The 24,135-nt window shown below is 34.4% G+C and overlaps 1 protein-coding gene across 1 annotated transcript in view; it reads left to right on the top strand.

The window, feature by feature from the left end:
- UNC13C (unc-13 homolog C (C. elegans)) overlaps positions 1-24,135 on the top strand; it is a 103,458-nt gene that overhangs the window by 55,515 nt on the left and 23,808 nt on the right. Inside the window, exons 17-22 of the mRNA XM_009994427.1 lie at positions 4,346-4,479; positions 11,075-11,160; positions 20,922-21,048; positions 22,024-22,120; positions 22,569-22,712; positions 23,635-23,712. Of these exons, the coding sequence (XP_009992729.1) occupies positions 4,346-4,479; positions 11,075-11,160; positions 20,922-21,048; positions 22,024-22,120; positions 22,569-22,712; positions 23,635-23,712 (666 nt within the window). The remainder of the gene's footprint in view (positions 1-4,345; positions 4,480-11,074; positions 11,161-20,921; positions 21,049-22,023; positions 22,121-22,568; positions 22,713-23,634; positions 23,713-24,135) is intronic.

Genomic DNA, 24,135 nt, shown 5'->3' with positions numbered 1-24,135 from the left:
TGCAGCACAGAAGGTTCATGTCTTAGCTGCACAGCTGAGATTTGAGCTGTGAGTAGTGAGAGCTGAAATCGATGAACCCCAAAGCAACAAGAAATGGTTCATATGTAGGTCACCACCTGCTCTCACTCAGGGGAAAGGCTGGCAGCTGTTGTCCTGCCGAGGCCTACTGCAGGCTCAGGGTTTTACCATGGTTCATTTCTTGCCTGAGTCATATTGGGGAGGATGTTATGAAAAAGTGGAACATAGACACTGTACTTAAACAGTAGTATTTCCATCTGGTCTGAAGTGGTATGCTCCTGCATGTTGTGGATATTATCTCTGTGTGTAACTCATGTTAACCCTCTTCTATTTGCTTTTGTCTACAACCTAAAACTCTCAAACTTGCCTGTCACAGTATTTCTAAAAATATGTTTAATGTCTAAATATGTGTAATTGTCTGACATTGTCGTGAAAAGAGAACAACAAATTATGAAACTGTGGGTGCTCAAGCTGGAGTTTTGCAAATGTATCACTATAAGGAGAGTAACAAGTAAATCACAAAATATACTCAACAACCCTCTCTTTTTATTACTTTCTACTTTTGTGTCAGAGAGACAATCGCTCTTATAAAGCAAATACCTTGCAGCAAAATATCACCCCTGCAGAACAGCAATATTTCCTGGGGTGAATGCTACCAGTATGGAAAAATGTCATGCTATGGTTTCATACTGGAATACAAAGAACAAATGATGGCAATAAAATAAATAAAATAAAATAAACACTGCGGACAATAAAATGTGACATCTTGACAGCCTTATTGATATGGAAATTACTGTCCTCATTAATTGAGACAAAGCACTCTGATAAGGAGCTACATAATTCCTTATGCAGCAGATGTAGTATTGTATCTGTTTAATTAACTCTGATCTGAGTGAAGAGTTAGCTGCCGTATGTTGAAAAAATAATACCTAGAAAATGTAGTTAAGGAAGCACTTTGATAACTTTTTGGCTCAAGTTAGTAATATGTAAATATAAATTTAGAACAAATATATTTTCTTAAGAAAAAAACAAACAAACAAAAACCAAAAAAAACTGGAATCTTGGCTGACAGCCCCAATGACCACAGTCCTTTCAATAGCTCTTTTTGCAGTCTTCTCCACCGAGTGAAACAAATAAAATGTGAAGCAAACTCCTGTTCATGGCTGATAGCACCAGACACTGGAGAAAATACACTGGGTTACTCTATATTCTGCTCAGCAGAATAGTGTTGAAATTCTGCCTGACTTTGGAGATCTTTCCTTTATCTGTTACTGGGCGCTGTGTTGTCACAGTGAAGCATTGTGCAGGAAACTGGCAACAAATTAACTAGTTGTGGAGCCTAGTGTTACAGGGCTGTAGTAGCTCAGTGCTCTTCCCTGGAGATTTATCTCTGCTTACAGGTTTAACACCTTAGGTCAGGTCAATGTACTAATACGATCCTAACTTTTGGGAATCAGGGTTTCTGTTTTAACAAGGTGGTGTAGGCTGGCATGTGGATGGAACTATGATTGAAGGGACGATTCAGTTTTGCTGTACTCATCTGTGAGTCCCTGGTCTCTTTTCCGGTTGGGACTTGGGAACCGAAGACACTTAGTTGCTTTTGAGTGGGTAACTCCTTTTCTTTAGTAGAAAAGCCATCTCAGCTACATGCCATTGCAAGTGTTGGTTTCTCATTTGGGTTGGTTGGTTACTTTGGTTTTGGGGTTTTGGTTTTGGGGGTTTTTTTTTTTGGGGGGGGGGGTTGTGTGTTGTTGTTTTTTTGTTGTTGTTGTTGGTTGGTTGGGTTTTTTTAGATACAGTTCTTGGATAAGATGCTGAACTAAAGGTGAACTGGCTCTGTCTTCTACTAGCTTTAGGTTGGTTTGCTTTAAACATGCACTAGCTTCTGAGGGGAAAAAAAATATGGTAGATTATAAATAAATCTCTGATATAGAAAGAAAATATTTTAATAATTTACACCAGGAAAAGCTCTTGTGAGAGACATTAATGTTCCAATATTCATTTGTGTTTTGAAAAACACTCTTGTTTGCATGTGTGGTTGTAAATTACCAGTCATACTAGTCACACCATCCATTTTAACAGCTTCTGAATCTCACCTTTATTTCAATAGCTTTAGAAGTTGCAGCATTTGAAGATCAGCTGAGTATTTAACAGTGTGATTAATGATACTTTTCTAAAATATATTCCACAGTGACCACAAAACCCATTTCAATTAAGTGTTGTTGAAATTCCCTTTTTGCTATTCTAAATGCTCTTAATAGATAAAAGTTAATTGAGGCTAAGAGAACATTTAATTAATTCTCTATGACACTAATATAGTGTCAGATCTATTCAAAGAGATATAGGGTTTGTTGAAGTGGTCATATTTGAACTACAATGAGAAGTATAGAGAATGTGTATTTAAACCTGCAAGATAATAGACATCTTTATTTTCTCTGACTTACTAATTGAGTGAAAAAAAAAAAACAAACCCTTTCTATCTCTGTCAGCTGTGTGGCAGAGACCCAATATGTGCAGACATACCTCTGTGTGGCAGAAGTTGTATTTGTGTATGTTTGTGTCCATACAGAGATAAAGTTTTTCTTATTTAGTTCTCTGCGATGAAGTTATTTATTGGATATTGATAAGGAATCTGATCCTTCTGTCAAGCAAAGAACTGAAAAATACTTTTTGTCTAGGAAATGGTAGACTAATAAATCAAAACTGTAGAGACAAAATCTAGCTGTAAATGCACATTTGAGTGAGATTTTTAAATATTAAATTCTCAAAGGATTGTAAGTGGTCAATATTAATATATATTTATATTAAAAGGTGCAAAAGACAAGCCTCTAGTCAAAAAGAATAAAAAATACTGCTTTACTTACCAACTTTACCTTGGTGGCTGGAGAGTAATACTGGTAATCCAACTGATCTGTCTCATGTCCTTCCTCATCATTATTACAAAAATGTAATGGGGCCTCTCAGGTTCTTTTCTTTGGATGTCAAACTAGTTGGAGTCCTCTTTATTTAAAAGGTATATACAAAAAAAAAATAAAAAATAAAAAAAAAAATCAAAAAACATAAAAAATAAAAGATAAAAAAATAAAAGATAAAAAAGAAATAATCAAATAACAGACTAGGTTTGCTCACAGCTTTAAAATCCTTGACAAAGCAACACCCTCACAAGCCTCTTGTTTGGATACTCCTATCTTCCCAGTAGTTTCATGTGTCCAGGAATTATTTTGTGGTGTTTTCTTCCTCCTCTCTTAAACACACACTTTGTGGTTCTGTTAGTCAGTCTGTCAGTTCCTGGGAAATCTCTGTGAAGGACATTTTGCCCAGTAGCCTTTTTAATTTTGGCTATTAAAAAAATAAATGGAAATTTAACCAGTTCATGTAGAGTGAAGAGCAGAGCATTTGTTTGGCGTCAAACTAGTTGGAGTCCTCTTTATTTAAAAGGTATATACAAAAAAAAAATAAAAAATAAAAAAAAATCAAAAAACATAAAAAATAAAAGATAAAAAAAATAAAAGATAAAAAAGAAATAATCAAATAACAGACTAGGTTTGCTCACAGCTTTAAAATCCTTGACAAAGCAACACCCTCACAAGCCTCTTGTTTGGATACTCCTATCTTCCCAGTAGTTTCATGTGTCCAGGAATTATTTTGTGGTGTTTTCTTCCTCCTCTCTTAAACACACACTTTGTGGTTCTGTTAGTCAGTCTGTCAGTTCCTGGGAAATCTCTGTGAAGGACATTTTGCCCAGTAGCCTTTTTAATTTTGGCTATTAAAAAAATAAATGGAAATTTAACCAGTTCATGTAGAGTGAAGAGCAGAGCATTTGTTTGGCCAAATAAATGAAGCATATAATTAAAAAAAAATAAATTTAAATATAAAAATAAAAAAAATAAAACAGTCCACAACAACACAAGAAACAAAAAACACAGCAAACCAATAAATGTTCCTTATTGTTGATTTGTTCAGTATTTATTGTGCAGGGTATAAAAGTACTGCCTCAGTAGACAGTTTTACCTGCATTCAATTTCAGCACAACAAAGAATTTAAGAATTCATTTAATTTAACTCTGAACATGTGCAAAAATTCAAATCTCTATTGATCATCTTGGCTTACCTGACTGTATTTTCACTCTCTCTGTGTTTTGATAGATGTCCACAGCCAGGTACAGTCTGCTTTAAGTTTGATAAACAGTCTTTTTCTAAAATCTCTGAAGATTCCTAATACTCCTTCAAACCAAGTAATAATTTTTAGGTGAATATCTCATAATATTTTTTTTCTAATTTCTCTAATTTAAAATATATTCAAATTTTTTATTATATTTTTTTAACAGAGTAAGAAACAAGAAGTTCCTAAAGAAGAACAGGGACCAACAATGAAGAATTTGGATTTCTGGGCACAGCTTATTACTCTGATGGTCACCATTATAGATGAAGATAAAACAGCGTATACACCTGTCTTGAACCAGTAAGTAATTACTTTTCCCATAAAAATTAAGAATCATGGATTTATTAAAATAATGACAGGAAATACACCTGAATCAGTAGTTGTATTTTAAGAACAATCTAGTTAGAGATTTTTAAGATTACAGAAGATAACATTGACATAGTTTGATAAAGGTTTAGTGCTCTAATCACAGAAAGAGAAATATTTTTTTTAGGAACACTAAAACCATGTGATATGGGAACCATCATAAAAAGTTAAATAGGAAAATATTATGCAAGAAAACTAAATGGATAGACAGAAGGGAAATTTCAGTGGGATGATATTGATGTTATGATGGTATCTTGACACACAAGGTGTTCAAATAATGCTGAAACATTTTAAGGAGTTATAATAGAGTTTTAGGGATGTAGTTGTGAAAGATTAATGAGCTTTTTAAAAACAGACTTTCCAAACATTTGATTGGCTAGAGAAAAAGCCTAGCCAGGCTGACTTGAAAATGTATAAAAAGGAGAGCAATACCCTGGATTTATCAGAGATGGAAATTGACTTCCCAGAATTGAAGATGTAACAGATGATGTACTAACCAGTACAAGTTAGATAATTTATACACTAGTAAAGAAGAGGGAGCCAATTGATAAGCACAGGGGGAGATCGAGTGCTGGGTTTTAAAATTGAAAGGAGTGCAAAAGAACCAATTTCACATTTTAAGGCTGGAGAAAAAAATGTTGCAATAATAGAAATGTGATGTGATGAGGACCTTGGGAAAAAAATCAACTCTTTTAGCTCCTTCAACATATTTTACAGAGATTCTACATAATCTGGGCATAGTCTAGCTATGATGACTTATGCAAAAGTTAAAATTTAAACTTATATCTCTATTATAGGTAAATACTTAATAGAAGTACAGTGGCATTCAATGGAATGGCCTGAAGGGAAGTAAGAACAAGTCTGTTTCTTTCAGCCAATATAGGGTAGATACTGAAAGGCACTCTGCTTGTGGATGTGTGCTTGTCTGTTTATAAAAGGTACCATACTTTTAAGGACCAGCAGTATAATTACATTACAAGGAACCTCCTGATGATAAACTGAAGTTGAAAGATATTTCAGTGTCTCATAATAAACATGTCTTTGCTCATTCTTTTCCTGCACTTAAGTGTATTTCCTGACCTTATTAAGGAAAAACTTCTTACCCTACAGAGGGTTTACTCCTTTTATATAATTAAGTGTAAAATTCCCTGTTAAGGAGAACTCAATTACTTGTCTGGCTGTCTGCATAATAAATATACTTATTACAAATATCTGACTGGAACAAATACATACATGAGTTTCATTTCAGTCTTCAATTTAAACAAAAGTTATTGGGGATTGATAACCCTAAAAATTGTTCTAGCTATATTTTTATAAGTTAGATAGAAAGGCAAGGGGTAAAGAACATAGTTCCTCTGAAGGGATTAGAACATTTCTTGAAGTAGAGCTGAGTGACTGCTTAAGGTACAAAAAGAGAATCAGGAGTGGAAGGAGCTGGGACAGATTAAGGGGCAGAGTTTGTGTGTATGAGTTCTCCCATTTTCACTGTTGTTTTGGAAGTGGAAAGGTGAACACACAGAATAAAATATCTTTGAGAAATAGGAGACATCAGGAGTAGGAGATGAAGAGGCTGCAGGTGGAAAAATTTGAAAATCTGTTAAGATTTGCTTTGGATTTTTTTTTGATTTTTTTTTTAATAGAAAAAAGCTTCTTCTAACACAGAAGCATCAGATAAAAACTGTTGAGAAAGATGACAGACAGCCTCTTCCCCCTTGACTACCCCAGAAAAGAGAATGCATGAGAGGCAAATAAAAGCTGAATGCATAAGAATATTGCAAAAATATCACTCCTTATCAGAAATATATGGTCATGCAGTCTCAGCAGATTATTCATGCCTACATTGTAGAAATGAGGTTACTTAAGATTCCCAGAAGATCTCCGAGCATTCTGATAGAAGTTTTCACAATGGTATAATATTGCTCAGAATTTTTTTCCTCCACCATTTTTGGAAACCCTATTTTTATATCTACCTTGGAGGCAAAAAAGATACAGTGATAGAGCTGTTTGAACTGTATCCAATGATGAATCCAGATGAAACATGACATGATTGCCTCAGCAAGCACTGCAGCACCTGAAAGACCATACCAGACTATTCAGTGGGAGTTGTGTAGGCAACCTGCAGATCTTATGTGACATAAGAAACTTGACAAGTTTGAAGGAAGAACATGAAGTCTGGTATTTAAGTTGTAAAATTCTCATTCTCCTAGTTAAATGTAAAATGTGATGGGAACCTGATTCACAAGCATATCTAGGGCTTCCCAGCACTCAATGAATCTTCAGTGTATACACTGGGAGACAGCAGAAATTGCAAAGTTCAAGATGTTGGAACACTATCTTAAAATTTAAAAAGTCAAGATAGATTAAACATTGCAAAAGCAAATAAAAGGGCGTGAGGAAAAATTGAATGTAATACAGTGGTCATGGCACTTAGTTGAAATATTCTTTAGGTTCACAAGGTCTGCTGTCATTTTTTTCATGTAGCAATGCATCATACGCTTTAACACCAGGTTGGTTATATAGACCGTATAAGGTAACTGTCTTGTCCGTTTTATTTTCTTCAGGAAAAGGAAGGTTGTTTGGTTAAAAATAAAACTTATTGGATAAGTGAAGGATGGAGCACAAAAAGTGAGAATAAATTAACACTTTGCTCACTGTTTAATTAGAATACATATTTTCCAAAATCAGATGGAACTTTTGTTTTAAGAACTAGTGAAGCAGTGACCATACCCAGCGCACCACAAATAGTGAAATTTAACCTGTTGCTGCATGCACAGCACAAAAGTCAGTCAATTCACCCACCAGGATGTAGCATATCCTGTTTATTAAGAATAGTATTGTATGCTTGACATATGAATTAAAGATTAGGGACTGTCATGTAAGGTAGAAAAGTGTTTTTAGTAGCCATGTTTTGAATAAACTGAGAACTGATAGTATTGCTGTAAGAACAAGAGATGAATTAGGAAAATTATGGTCTATGAGACAGAAATAATTGTAACAAGAGGAAACAAAACTCTTAATAGAGTGTTCTCCTGGTTATCTTTTTGCTTCACTGAGAAATATGAATATGTATGGCTTTTACAAATATATAATATAATATGTAGAGGTTTGCATGGGAATATTTTTTTTTTAATACTTTGCTGCTAAGGGACCAAATTCTGAAATAGTTTGCAAAAGAAAAGTCTTTTCACCTAAAAATAAAGTGGTAAAATACAAATAATAAAAAATTCCTCACTTACTTAAAGGCTTTTTGAATTTGACACTATATTATCACTTCCCTTTAATAAATCATCTGCTACTGTTACCATTTATCTTTAGGGTGTGGAAAATGTTAAGCTTTTTTACCTTGTCACCTATAATAGCACTGCAACAGTAATTATGATAGTTGCAATGTACCCGCCAGTCTCTGATTGTTTTAAGTATGCAAATTAGCATGAGTTTTAGAAAGGAAGTTCAGAGACAACTTGGAATTAAATGTACACATAGAAGGAAGGAAGCATCCATTTCTCGTATGCTACATTTAACAAAGTAGATAAAAAAACATTGCCTATTTGAAGTTCTACAAAGCTTTAACTCATTTTCTTGAAATGTATTTTAGTATGCCCACACTTGCATAAGAATTCTGTCAAATTAAAATGAAGTGAATAATTGAGACCTTTGTGAATAATTTGGCATGTTTTAAAATGCCTGTTTCAATGGATTTCTTTTGGGTTTATATTTAAAGTACATGAGTGAGTGTTTGATTTGAATAAGTATGTAGTAGGCCATTTTGGATTTCAATTGGTTGGGTTTTTTTAATCTATGGAGATCTCAAAGATTTTTTTTTAATTGATTTTTATTTTTCCAGGGATGTTTTTAATTTACTATTTTCAGGCTTTTTAAATGAGCTTATAAACCGTGAATTACAATTTTCACTTAAACAAATTTCCTGCAACAGAGGAATGTTAAGCAAAACACAATACTGTGACAATATCAGCTGCCATTTTAGCAATTTAAAGACCTTAGGAAGAGACCAAATCCGGCCACTCTCGAGATAAAGCTGCTAGTGCAGTGAGTTGTATTTTGAATAATAACATACTGGGCTGCATTAGGAAGACCACAGCCCACAGGCTGAGGGAAGAGATTGCTGCCTTCTGATTGATATTTATGACACTGCATTTGGGTTGCTGTTTCCAGTTTGGATTCTCCAGTGTAAGACAAGCATTGTCAAACTAGAGAACTACAATGGAGGACAATGAAGACGGCTAGGGTGTTATTTACAAGCATGTTAGTGTTTGGAGAGGTGTATTTTATGGCTGTTATCACAACACAATGAGATTTACAGGCTTATTAGGTACCTAGTTCATTAGTATGTTAGATCAACTTCACTGGCTGAAAATGTTGATTGGGTTAACTGTCCTCATTACTAACCTACTTTGGACAACTTAAACATCTACTATTTGAGTCTCTCATTAATACACCTACAGGTATCATAGCTGTCCTGAAGCAAATTAATCACATGTGAAAAGTGAAAGTTTCATAGTAAAACACAGTGGGTTTTCTGTTGTGTGTTCATTTTTGTCACAGCAATCTAAGAGGTCACTGTTGGCGACTGTGTGTGCAGGATGCCTGGGAATGGCAGTCAATCCTAGAGCTCTGTGTACAAAAGTGTATCCATCTAACATAAAATTACAAATACCTGCACACTGGCATTGGATGTAGGGGCTTCACTGGTATGTTCAGCTGATAGTTACTCACTGAGTTTGTATTTCTCAGGGACAGGGAGGTTGATATCCCTGGGTGTCAACGTTAGGTACCTAACTGAAGCCAGGTGGGACGAATTGAGAATGCTGTGTAGAACTACAGTAATTTAAGCAATCTAGTGAAAAGATAACTGTAGTTTGTGTGTGCATGTGTTTTCACAAGTTAAAATGTACATACACTAATCAAACAAATGCATTTTTATCAGACTTAGGTTTGCATTGTGGACTAAGAACAATGTCAATATTAAATCAATTTTTAAATACTTCCTCAGAGCAGTATTGCCAGAGTTCAAGTGTGGTGCTAAAAGACCACTCAGACTAGACTGGAGGTAAAGAAATTAAGAGAGTTACAACTAAAATACATTTGATCTTTTGAACAAAAATCAATTTTGTGTTAACAGAGTTAATTTAAACTTCTGTAATTGAGCACCCATTAGTGTAATGAAGGCGTATCAGTGACCTAAACTAGCAATTGCTTCATATTAAAATGACAGGGCTAATAAGCTATTTACTTACTTTTTCTCTGCAGATATGGTCAGAGTCAAATATGTCCCTGGAAAGAAGTAATTACTTAGGTTATATTGCTATCACCTTAAAGTTGCACATCATTCTCATTCTCTCTTTGGCAGCAAGAACTTCAAAAAGTCAGTCTGTGACTCTGTAACTTCTTCCATTCTTACAAAAATTATTACATAATATTTTCTGAATTTGTTTAATACTTCAGTAAAAGTTCAAAATTCTACAGATCAAATTTTTGCTAGTTTAAACTGATGTCATAAGTCCAAGACAAAAGCCACACAGGTCTGTGTGTTTTCTCATGAATACGGTCTTTGATGATTCTGTGTACTGATGGTGAACTGCCAGTGTATTCATGTGGCTCTCACTTTTACCCTTGGAAGTTCTGTGCAGTGCTTGCTGCTTTGGTCTGCTTCTGTGTGCTGAGAACAGCTCATATTCATGTCAGTCCCACAGCTGAAGTAGAGACAGACTTAAAAAAAAAAAAAAATAACAAATTTTTAAAATAAAATAAAATTTGAAAAACAAAACAACCCAGACAGACAAATAGCTCTCTGGTATGAATCTTGCACTGTCTGTCACTGAAATACCAGCTTTTTCTAGTAGCTAATGGAGAAGATGGTAACTGAAAGATTAAAGCTTTTCTTTTACATAGAATAACAAGCAGCTGGGATCTGTAAAAAAGTTGTCAAAGATTTTTACTTGATTTTAAAAAAAAAAAAAGCAAGCAAGCTAAAAAGGACTGGTTTTCAAAGATGACTTGAGACATAAGACCAAAACTAAAAGTTTTACTCAAAAGTATGCATTTTTTCTACCCTTTATATTCTTTACTGTTTTAGCCATACTTCAAGGGGAAAGTATTGAAACAATGAATTGGATTTAACTAGTGTAAGTCAATATAGCTTCACAGACAACTTGACTATTCTCTGGTGTAATCACAGAATTAAAGAAACCCTGTAGCTGCTGATCTCACTGTTTTAGGGTTTTCATAAGCTATCTGATTTATCTAAAGTTGAGGAGTTATCCACAAGACAAATTAATGTTTCTTGATTTAAATGTCATGTGAGGAAATTGGTGTAACGTTCAACTAATTACTTAGTCCCCTGACATTAGACTAAGGGAAGTTTTTATTTGAAGATTGGATGGTACAGAATCCAAAATACAGTAAGTGCATACTAGGGGAATTATTTGGGGGAAATATTTGCCTTTTGACTGTGCAGCTGTAAGTATAATTTCTAGAAGCAGGTGAATTGATGTAATGTGATTGATTGCAGGTTTCCTCAAGAGCTGAACATGGGAAAAATCAGTGCTGAAATCATGTGGACTCTGTTTGCCCAGGACATGAAATATGCTCTTGAAGGTAATTAGAACAATTAATTACACTAGAGTTCACAACAACTGATTGCAACTGCAAATCACACCTGGCACCAGATTTCTGTCAGTGGTAAGACTTTTCTGACATACTTCTTTAAGACACTTCATAAGCTAGTGAAAAATGAGTGTTGTAAAGGAAGAAAATCATTGCACCGTGACTATATGACATTATCTGGGGAAGAAGGAGCCAAAAGAATTGAAACTTGACTACTGTAACTTCCTGATACCTGAATCTGACAAAATCACCTGTGTCCAAAGAACCACAGGTATGCTTGCTAGGGAGCATTGTAGGCATTCCCTGTTTTCTTACTCACTGAAAAAAAATGCTAACTTGCCTATAGGCAACATTTGCACAATCAAGTTATGGAGAAAATACAGACAGGTAAGTAAACCTTTTTGTGTTCAAAAGGCAAGTTGTATTCATTCTAGTTCCAACAGAATCAAATGCTATTTCCTTTAATTCTTTAAGATAGCACTGTGGTTTTAACCATAGGTAAAATACCCATTTTTCTCTATAGCAGATAGTTACCAACTAATAGTTTTGAACTGGCTCATTTAAAATATAGTTAATGCAGAAAACCATTTAAAATACCTGTATGAAACTTTTTTTAAGATGCTGAAGAGAAGGCATTAAGGAAATATACTTAGTAATAGAAATCTTGTCAGTCCATATACATGTGTTCACACAAATTTTAGATAATTATTAAAATCATGACTCTTGAAAAGAAGTTCATCAAAAGCTCCCTAACTACTATTTATTTTTGCAGAACAAAAAATTATGGCAGTAGCTGAACTTGACTAATTTTCTGTACCCTTTAAACAGGTACAGGTTTTAATGTGAAAGAAATGCAAGAGTATCTTAGTTTCTCTCTGCCATCAAGAGTATAGCTACAATGAGTTGGAAACTAAATGAATCAAATCTGAATTGGATCAATAAATTAGATTTTTGTATTATAAGATACATAATAAAATGCATTCTTCTTTTTCAGAGTTTCTCTCCAGAAACAAACAAAAAAGTACAGTAAAATAAAAAAAAAAAAACACCACAAAAAAAAAAACAACAACCAAACTAACAAAACACAAACCTAAACGGAAAGAACATCAGAAACCACTTGTAAAGCAGTCAGTTCTGTTTATAATCTCATGGGCAACCTCAACATGATGTAAAAGAAACTATACAGCACTGGTCTTTAAAAACAAAATAAACTTTTTCTCCTCCTCTTATGAAAAAAATGTTATTCAGAGAAGGAAAGGCTTTATAGTGCTAGCCAAGTTTACACTTCCAGAGTAGCAGAAATAGCTATTTGTGATTTGGGGTGACAATACAGATTTTGTCTTCAGCCAAGCATGCTAATAACTATACAGCAAGTCTGCCAGTGGTGAAAATAAGTATGAAGTGGGATTTAAACAACAGTGATGCTCAATTAGCCCAAAGGATTAATAAAAATTAATAATTGAAGATTAATTTCAAGGTTATTTGCTCCAGAATGTCTAATATGATAATATCAGTGTAGTGGTGCTCATGATATTGTAGATTTTTCTGATTAAAAAAAAAAAAAAAAAAAAAGAGAGAGAGAAAAGATTAATTATTAGAAGTATTATTAGTGGAAGAAATATTTTATTCAACTCCTGTTGTGTTACTTTGTTAATTATATTATTTGAATGTGAAATTTGCACCCTAAGTACAGCAGAAGAAAAAGACAGGAAGAAAGGAAGAAATTATAGGATCAATTATTATAATATGTAGAATGACAACAGACAATATGAGAAATCAAATTTTAAATGTGGGTAGGAGGAGAGGTGTTCAAACTAATACTTGAAGGTGGTGTTCTGTAGTCATGTTAGTCAAAGGTGGTATGAGCTTGAGAAAGCTAATGTCAGGCAGGAGATCATCCTTTGTGAGTGATCAATTAAGTCAAAAGCTACAAAGAGCTGAGAAATATGAAGACCAAATACAAGCTGCTATTTTGTGTTAAAACATACTCCTGGTTAGCTCAGTGAGAATATCTTTATATCTAGAGAGGCTGTAAATTGGGCACAAGTTCAGCAACTCAGTGTTGTGATTACACTTAATAAGCATTTCTATAAGCCATTGTATTGTCATGCTTTCATAACTTGGAAAGTATAGTGATACTCTGCACAGAAACATCTCTGAGCTTGTAATGTTTTAGCCACTGAGCTATAAAAATTCTGTGCTGCAAGATAATTCAGTCTGCTTGCTAAGTAGAGCATACTGATAGCTCAAAAGACAGCTTCAGATCACACCATGCTTTGTCTCTTTGTTGTAAAGAAGAAAACAGGAAACTTGAGGAAAAGTTAATCATACAATATATGAAATGTGAATGGCTGGGTTGGATCATGACTTTCAAAAAAATATCAAGTCTTTTTTTCTCCTATGCACAGGTAAATTTCCCCTTGTGGGAAATTAGTTCTAAACTAAACATTTGATACTGGTTGCAGCACCCCCAAGACAATAGGATAAATCCATTAAAACTGCTTGCTTCCACTTGATGTTTCAATAAGCCTTAAATGCAATTTGCTGGATAACTATTAGAGAACAACTCTGTGGTTTTGCCTTTGCTTCTGCTTTACAGCAGAGCCAGATACAAGACACGTAATTATTAAAGCACAGCCTCACATTTCTCTTGTTGCCTGAATATTCCTGTTTTGTACTTCATTCTGCTAATTGCTTATAAAATGCTACCATGCCTATTTGGTAATGTTTTATGCTCACTTGGAACTCTTGTGACAAGCCAAAGTGCAGAGAATCAAATCTAAATTTTTCTTTCATGGAAAGATAACATTTTTAAACAATGAAATTATAAATAAATGTAAGGATCCTGTCATAAAAATAACACTGAAGACTCAAAGCTGAGTATGCAGCAGTTAAGACCAAATACAAGTAAGCCTGCCTTTATTGCTTTAATTCTCTTTTTCCTCCCAGATCCAGACATTACAACATAGCATTTAATTATGTAATAACATTTTCGGAGAAGCAGTGGTTTCCAAGAAGTGTGTATATTTTTTCTTTATTTTGCAATTTGTTATACTTACTAGAGATTTATGAAAGCCAAAATCAATGTAAACTGGATTCACATACCAGCATTACTTTTCCTCTTCTATTACTTCCTAATTATGTGATTACTTTGGATAAATGTTGAAACTTAAGTACAAAGTATTTGAAAATTCCATCATATTATTCAGAACCCTGGCTTTGATCATCATCATAGATGTCATATCAGATAGGATGGACCATTTTTTCTGCTGTATTCATACCTTTCACAAATTTCCTGGGCAACCTGTCCCAGTGTCTCACCACCCCCCCACTTTTAATGTCTAATTTAACTAATAAGTTTCTTTCTAATGCATAATTTAAATCTCCCCTCTTGCAGTTTAAAGCCATTACCCCTTGTATTATCACTCCATGCTCTTGTAAAAGTCCCTCCCCAGCTTTTCTGTAGCACCTTTAGGTACTGGAAGGTGCTCTAAGGTCTTCCCTGAGTCTTCTCTTTTCCAGGCTGAACAGCCCCAACTCACTCAGCCTGTCTTTGTAGATTAGGTGCTCCTGACTTCTAATGGTCTTCATAGCCCTGTAACCAATAGTAGCCATGTATATCCAATGACAGAATTTTGTCTCCCTTTTTTGAAAATTATTCATCCTCTTAAGCTTTGATAATACATAAATTTCACTCGAATATGATATTGAAGGGCAAAAGCTATACTGAGGTTGATCTTATTATTTGCTGTACCAGCATTTATCTTTGTCTTACTTGCAAGCAGAACACAAGAACTTGTGCTTAGTCAAGCTGCGTGTCTTGCATCTTGAGTGTCCTGTTGGGGATACACTCATCCACTTTTCTGGAAGTATTTGGCCATGAAGTAGTAATTAATTGATTAGACTAATAACCTAATTTTCAACAAGGAGTAAAATTGCAATTCATTAATGTTAAGAAGATACCAAAAGTAATTTGCCTGCAGTCATTTGAAATGTTCAGACAATATGACACAGAAGGTAAAAAACACAGCAAGTGCCAGGTTTTGTAGCAGAAAAACAGGGTTCTTTGCAGCAGATTCATACATCCCTTATGATACTACATTTTGCAACTCTTAGATAGTATGTAACATTGGGATTTGCTGCCCTTGAAGCTTCCCTGACCAGTTTTCCTCTCTGAGGAAGTCATGTACAGCTCTGCCTGTTTGGGTGCTAAGTGGGTGGCCTTGAACTCATCTGTATCTGCCTTGAAACATGAAGCAAAGCAGAGAGCTCTGAGCAAATGGCCTCCTCTCCCTTGGAGAGCTCCCCCTTGAATAAAATGAGCAACTTCATATCATCTTTTAAAAGGCACTGCACTAGGTCAGTGATTGATTAGTTCACTTCCACTGCAGGCAAGAAGACAAAGAAGAACAGTAAATCCATTTTTCCTTCCAATTTAGAATGAGACAGTTTGCCTTCCTTCCTTGGTCTCTGTTCAGTAAGGATATATGACTCTGGGTAAGAAATCTTTGAAAAAGGTCTACACTGCCTTTCATTATTAATGTATTTTCCCTGAGTAAATTCACTTGATCTCCCCATACTTCCGTTTGCATTTGTAAAATGTGAATAGCACAGCTTAATCACCACACAGGTATGTTCAAGGTGTAATCCATTGTGTTTGTGTTAAAAGATATTTTGATGAAAATTTTCAAGTGAATGCAGAGAAAAGTTTGAATACATGGAAATCTTTTATGAAGTATACAACTTATTTTTAAAAGGAGAAATAGATTGGCTTTCAGCTGAAAACCAGTTGTAAGTAGCTCCACAAAAGGAGGTAACGCTTTTCAGTTTATTATATTAATTTTGACAAAGAGCTCCTTCAGAAAAAAACTAAGTGTTTCACATTATCAAAATCAATGTACATTATACATAATTACCAATTAGTTGTGTCCTGCTCTGAATTCCAGTTAATAACCAGTGGCTTCATTGCCTTTAGCAAAATACAAGAACCAAAGAATGAGATGTCTGGTAGAATGTAAAGATTCCTTATAAATCGGTTATGAATGTTGAGTTTGTTTTTCTTCATTTGTGGCCTGATCCAATGATTTTATATTCAATTAGAGTCTTCCAGTTCACTTCAGCAGTACAGAGATTAAGTTTAGAGCACTGTAAGCATAATAATAACCACACTAAAAGAGGCAATGGCACAGCAACCAGCTGCTGCACTGTAGGTTTTTTTTTCCTGTGGCACAGGTGCATCATACTGGTGTCATGTCTCCACAGTGTGTCAGAGGGAGGAATACCAGTTCATTCTCAATCAATATAATTCCTCACAGAATTTCCTCAAGAGCTATTCTTCCACTAGCCATACTCAGTTTGTGCCATGCATATACTTCCCAATTTTATGACTGAAAGTTGGAAATAGCAAGTTTTCTGTAGCAGCAGTTCTGAAAGTAAACAAAATATGCAGCCGGTAGTCTCTAGAATGATTGGCAAGTAAATATTGCAACTAATAGGGAATTATGTCAGAATGGTTGAATACAGTATCTGATTTTTTATGGGAAATTTTGCAGTTAACCCAAACACAATTCCATTATGCTTAGGGTCAATCATTTCCATTTGAATAAACTGTAGTGCCACAGCTTGTGTGTAACAATCAAACTGAATGGTTGTGATATATTAATTGCTACACATAAATACTCTTTGTAGCAGTTGTTCTTCTTTGAAAAAGTACCCTTAAAGCCTAGAAACTGGACAAGCTTTTTCTGATAGATATTCATACGTATTTATGTACATCTAGTGAATTTGTTCATTTTTACAGACAAATTTCCTTCTTGTGGTTCTTGTTCATAAAAAAATTTAAATATTCTGTAAAACTGCTTCATTAGAATCCTTCAAGCAGTTTAACTGTACATTGTTATAAAAAGCAGTGGCTAGGAAACTACTGTGGAAAAAAAATAATAAAAATGGCTCTAAGCTCTTATACTCAAATAATAGAAAATTAGAGTTGGTCAAAATATCAAATTAATTACCTAAAAATTTTAAATGTTCATCTTTATGAACATTACCTTTTTTTCCTTTTTAGCATCTAACATATTTTTATTACATTTATTATATTTTTATTACATTTATTATATTTTTAAAATTACATCAGAGTGATGTTATTTTATCAAGGTTGAAAAGGAGAAAGGTTTTTGTAGTGAACAGGATCCTATTCCAGTTTAAGTGTCATTATGTCTTTAGTGTCATGTCGCTGTTTCTACATGTCGTTATTATGACTTTATCAACAACACACGATGTTGCTACAAACATCAGACCAAAACAGAATAGCTGTATTGCAATTCCTCTTTGTTTGCTGCCTTTAGAAAATCTCAATTTTCTTTAGCAATTGCTGGGAAAATGAGCAAGAGCCCAGACATGATTCCAAAGTATTACTGTCTGGCTACGGCCTGTAAGGAAAACTTTGGATCATAGTCCTTCCCACAGTGTCTCTTTACATGTCTTTCTGGAGAAGAATAATTATCTGCATTAAGATATTTGCTAGATACAGTGTCAGCAGGTCAGTGGCTGATTTCGTCATACACTAAACATGTATGCATATATTAATGCATTCCACATAATAGTCTTTTTAATTATTTTTTTTAAAATCTCCTTTATTTTTTGGTTACACAAACAGCACCTGAAGAGATCTTTTAAATTATTATTTTTTTTTAAACTCAGTGCTGTTGCTTGCTGGAAGTCTTAAAGGTGTTACTGTACTTGTAATTTGTACAACTGGAGCAGCTCTTTATAGAGTTTAAATTGTACTTGCAGTTACAGCATCTATTGTGGCAAAGCTGTGGTAAACATGAGCTTTAGAGCATTACCACTAAGGAGATATTTTTTAATAACCCACAGTGAAACCAATACTGTAAAAAAGTTGCTTTTATTAGGACTGCAATAGATTAAAGCGGGTAAAGTGCTCTGTACAGACAGATTACAGAAATCTTATCAGCATTTTTTTTATGGATTCATGATATGCTAATATAGAATAATGTGTCTTTATCTGTAGTGGGAAATGCAAATGTCCTCTCTATGAAATTCACTAAATTAACAGATGCTTATTGAAATGCTGCACTGCAGGAACATTTCGTAAAAGTAGCAGGACATTAAAAAAATAAAATTAATATTATTAAATTAACTATACTGGAGATTCTGTTTGTCTAGAATAAATTGTGAGAATGGTCTGGTATTTCTATCATCATCTCTGCTGAACATATTTGCTCTCCACGCAGTTGGCAGGTTAGTTAATGGCTGACTCAGTAGTACAATATTTTTGCAAAGCAGGAGTGGACTTTCTTAGAAGGGGTGTATTTAGCTGCAATATTAAGAAAGAAATTTGTGGGTTCTCATCTAAATTTAGAATGCCCACAGTGATGTTCCTGTGCTTTCTAGCTGAAATTCATGGTTACTGTGGATAAACAAATCTAATATCATTCAGTTGAAGTTGTCTTGACTCATACGGTCTTTCTCTGCTCTTTGGTTTATATAAACTGAAGAGGCAATGTGCATGGATACAAAGCGACTTTATAGATCCTGTGAAGTATTTTATGATGTTCTCTTATGTTAATATTAGGAACTGAGGATGTATTTTTAACTTACGTGTAGTGACAAGTCATAACCTAAGAGACTTTTGAAATATTCATTCCAAGGTACAATAACCTGGAGATAAACCTCAATTATTGATTAATTATCTTTGTGTTTGCTTCTAATGTGTTATATTTGAGATCTTAGCTTAAAAGAGAAAATATAAATTAATGGTATTGTACAAGTTTTACCCTTCTTCACGAGGTTGCCTCATCACTGGTAGCAGCTCATTTCTAAAACTGAAATAAGCATTAACTAGGTATGTGTTACTATAGCAAACATTCATAAGCTGCATTGTATAATATAATAACCTACTCATGCAATGCTTGAATGAGAAAATACTATTCACTTCAGCAATTCCACTCTATTGGGATACAGTATAAGACCGGCTTTTCTTAACAGAGACTGAAGCAGTAGATGTGGTGAATTTGATAACAGTAAGATAGCTATTGTCAAATGAAGGGTGGTGTCACTTGTAAAAACTGCCTTTTATTGAGCAAACGTTTGGTTATCTAGCTGTCTACAATAACAGATCATGGAAAAGCTCATACCAGAATAAAAAAATAAGTTAAAGGTCTGTAGAAAGTAAGAACCGTGAGAGTATGCATGAATCTTTCTCTCCATGGTTCTGTTTAAGGCTAGCTGATATTATGATGGGGAGAATTTGTAGCAATTGAGCATGAAAAATTGCGATATTTAGGCAGAACCTGATTTACTTTTTTTTTTTTCTGGAGTGCTATGAAAAGGCGCTGTAAGTAAAAATGCTAACATAATGCTAAAAAAGCAGTAAGAGCCCTCAGAGGCACTTTGTAAGCTGTTTTCCACAAAACTTAGTAGTTCACTGCATAATAATATGCTTCTGAAACACTTATTACTTGGATGCCATGGTAGTATTACTAGGGTGCTGATTTGGGATAATAATAAAACTAAAAATTTCCTGTTAATGTACCTGCTCAAAGAGAGAACTGAGTGGTGTGTTGGTGTGTGTGACAGAGAATGTGATGCTCCCACTGCTATATCAAATCAGGTTCACATCCAAAGATACATTTTTTTAAATTGTGTGATGTTGTTATGATGCAAGCAGAAGACGCAAAAATGAGGTTTGACATACTGTTTATACAAGAATGCTATTCCTGCCAAACAAATATACTAGGTAATTTTTTTTAAGGGAGATGGGAGATCAGTCTTTTGCTCAAAGAAGAAAGTGCAAGTGTCAGGACACCTCAAACAGATGACACCTGTGCAGATTCAGAAAGCTGTGAGCAGTAAGTGAAGGAAGGATTACTCTGCCCAACATTTATGGATTCGTGGTTTCCTGCTGTGTGAGAAGGAAATGAAAAATTTGAGAAAGGATGCAATGCCTGTTAGCTAATGGAGTGAAAGAATGGGGCTGTTCAGGGCTTGTGGTGGCTGGATGGGTAAGTCTGCAAAGCACTGGGGATGAGTTAAAAGAAGGATCATATTCCTGGGAGGAGGATGGACGTTTGCTCCAAACCAATTAAATCAGACTTTAAACATGCAGAAAATGGTTATAGGTGGCTCCATAATTCCTGCCATCCATGATTATCTGCATATCCATTATGTTGAAAACCAGAGGACTCTGAGAAGATGGAGAAACCTGTTTGAAAAACTGCAAAAACACTTAAGCCAGCTTTTCCACTTCTGCAATGTGTAACTCAGAAGGCTGTTTAGCTGTTGGATTGTCTTCTTTTTCTTAACTCTATGTGATAAATGCAGCCCACTTACTAATGTAGGTTTCATAATTGTGAATAGGGCAAGCATTTATAGCTGTTACTTCATTAGGCTACTATACAGCTATAGTTGTCCAGCTGGACACCTGACACAGCTTCTTAACTCCTTTGTAACAACAAGAGAAAAACCAGCATGTTTATGGGTCTCCTCACTGCAGTGAAGAGAGTTGAAAAGCCCAACTTGTGGTCTGGGCTTTGCTTTGTTTATTTTTTCCTAAGGGTACTCAGAACCTGAATGTTGAAAAAGTGAGTACTACTATCTCTAAAAAAATCAAACCAATTGTGCTTTAGAATACAAGTACTGTATTATTATGTCACCAGTGCATTGAGGCACAAGAATGGTATTTTCTGTTAGAATGCTATTAACTGCTTTTATTTTAAATCATTCTATTGTAGAGCATGAGAAGCAGAGGTTATGCAAAAGCACAGACTATATGAATTTGCACTTCAAAGTGAAATGGTTTTATAATGAATATGTGCGAGAACTCTCTGCTTTCAAGGATGCAGTGCCTGAATACTCTCTGTAAGTACTCTAAAGGCTTAGTGTTCTGGCTTGGTGCAAGGTTTATTTTGTTCAAATATTTATGCTCAAGTTCATGCAAGATCTGAGAGTGCATAGTACTAACACTTTACTATTCACGTTACCTTCTGTTTAATTCTCCATTCTACAAATGAAACAGTTCAGATATTACAAGTGGTAGTCACTATTTCAGAGGACTCTTTATCCAACTCTTGTAATTGCAGCTCTTCATAGATGACAAAATATTTCAGTCAGAAAATGCCTGAATAAGGTATTAAAATATGGAAACAGGAGCAGTGTTCACATTAGGCCCCTGCATTTGTTTCATATTCAATTCTGGATAAAGATACAATGTTAATGGGAAATACTGAAATTTTTCTTAGTGCATTGGGTTAATACTCAGATGCTGTTTTCATTTTCTACTCTCCTCCCACAACTGATGCTTTCAATCCTGTCCTTTCATATGAGCTGCCCTGTTTCTCATTCCTTAATCTTTTGCAAGGCTGCTGATTTGCTGAGATGGTTTGAGGCCCATTATTGCTTGAAGTTTGTTGTTTGTTTTTTTAAGTAAACTAAAGAAAAATGAAACGTATCTAATGTTTTATTAATGAAAACTTTTATCAAAGTTATTACACATACAAATAAAAAATACATCTTAAAGAATCAATAATGATAAAATACATATTCTAAAATATTTTTTTTAAATATGCAGAATGATTCCCTACAAAACATAGGCACATTTCTCTGATGGCTACTGCTAATTTTAAATCACTGGGGTAGTCCAGTTAGTATGTTGTGAAACTGAAGCCTGAAAGACCTTTTGGTAGCCACAGTGTCTTTGGTGATTAAAAATTTCAAGGATTATAGACTTTTTAGGAACTAGAAAAGATGTGAAGATACAAGATACCAAACTGCTGGGTCATATGGCATCTCTTCTCTTCATGAAGTGCACTTTACAAAATTACTTTTAATTTTCAGGTGGTTCGAACCATTTGTCATTCAGTGGCTGGATGAAAATGAGGATGTCTCAATGGAATTTCTTCATGGAGCACTAGAAAGAGACAAAAAAGATGGGGTGAGCCTTTACTGTTAAAAGAAAAAATAATGAAAGTAATAACAGAGTAACTTATTTCTTCACAACCAGAAGTATATTTAGTGTCCCACAGTATCCTTGCTAGACATCACAAGATACACAGCCAGTAATGGTTCTTGGAGAGAACCTTATGGACAAAGAGCTGCTCTAATTCCATCTGCTTTAAATTCCCCATAGACTTCAGTCTATGGTTTCACTAAACTGTTGTGATACAGATGTTGTGAAAGAGAATTTTGTTTTTAAGACATAAGAAAGTAATAGAAATATGGCTTTTCACATTTCTCAGTATTAACAGTGAGATTTTTTTTATTATTTACTTTTATTTGTTACTTTTTATTGCTCTAGGAATGAATGCTCAAATGAAAGAAAATCAGTTAATACAGTTTTGATCTCTGAAAACGTATTAACTCATTTGCATGTTTCTCTCCAGTTTCAGCAAACGTCAGATCATGCCCTCTTCTCTTGCTCTGTGGTTGATGTCTTCACACAGCTCAATCAAAGCTTTGAGATTATTAGGAAACTGGAGTGTCCTAATCCAGAAGCCCTATCTCATTTAATGAGAAGATTTGCAAAGGTAAATTAAAGTCAATGCATCTCAACTAAGCTTCAGAGATGGCATTGTGTTGCCATGTACTTAAAAGCGAAGTAATTTCAATGTTTAGAATCAATCTCTTCTTTCTCTGACTGGGATCCTTAGAAAGTCATGCTGTCTGTGTCTTAAGACCAGTGTTCTGCTTTGTCAGAATCATTTACCTATTTGAGAAGTTGTGCAATCAATTATTACTCTTGCTAAGCACTGATAACCATTCCTTCAATGGAGCAATGCAAGTGAAATGCAATTACCTAAACAGTCAGTGCAAGGGAAGAAAAAAATCAAGGTATGGTAATAAAGTATTGAAGCCCTGAGGTGGGCTTATTAATCTGCTGTTTGATAAACTCAGCTTTGTTAGGCCAGCTTTCTGTTTGGATTGTAACATTTTCTTTCAGGCTTTAGATTTCCATTATTGTCCTTACGGCTTTAAAAAAGTTTGCACTTATATTTATTCCTGTTCTTCCATTACAACAGTTTTTCATTTGCAGACAAAGTTCCTATTTACATGATTATTGAAAGACAAGCTCACACTGCCAGGCTTTGATCAGTGCTCCCTTGGTCTTATTTTTCCATTATATTTTTAATCTATGCACTGTTACCCTAGAGGGTTTTTTGAGCTTGCTGCTGTTCCATCGAGTATGGAGCACGTTGCAAGGAGTAGAGCTCTCAGTACTTTTCAAAACCAGTATGATTAAAGTATCTCTGCTATTGAAGATTACATTCCATTAAGAACAACTCACCATCTGTTGTGCAGGGACTTTTTACATTATATCTAAAAAAATACTTTATACTAAGTGTGTAAGCACCTGTAAAGTCTATAATTTATATAAACCTACTTTGTCGCAATTTTATTTTTTTTTGCATTATGAAATTAATCATTTACAATATTCTTCTCCTCTCCTAGACTATTAACAAAGTGCTTCTTCAGTATGCTGTAATTATTTCAAATTACTTCAGCTCATACTGTGATAAAGAAAATGTGGTGAGTAAAAAGCTGTTTTATTTCTGCTTTAGAAATTACCTTTAAATGACTTACTGTACTTTTTGAAAATGTTATCACTTTTGTATAGGAGAAAAAGTATGAATGGAGGAAGGGGCTTTTGTTTTCCTTTATTTATTAATAAGGTCAGCATGTTTTCATAGCTGTTTACATTGCTGTGTAAAAGCTGAGATTGGTTGTTAATCTTAGTCAATAATTTCAGAATTAAAGCGGAAAAAAACCCCTAAATTACCAGGAAGACTCCCTGTATAACAACCTTATATAATGGTGAATATGATGAATACATCTTTGTCTTTTTTTCCAAACAGAAAAATGTATTTTGGTTTTACTTTTCATTTTGTGTTGGCTTGCTTCTCTTTATCAATTTATTCTTTAGAGAATTTATAAGATCATTGTTTTCTGTCC

The sequence above is a fragment of the Chaetura pelagica genome, unplaced genomic scaffold (genome assembly GCF_000747805.2).
Source record: "Chaetura pelagica isolate M959 unplaced genomic scaffold, ChaPel_1.0 scaffold222, whole genome shotgun sequence".
Taxonomy (NCBI): Eukaryota; Metazoa; Chordata; class Aves; order Apodiformes; family Apodidae; genus Chaetura; species Chaetura pelagica.
This window is presented reverse-complemented; position numbering and strand designations above follow the sequence as displayed.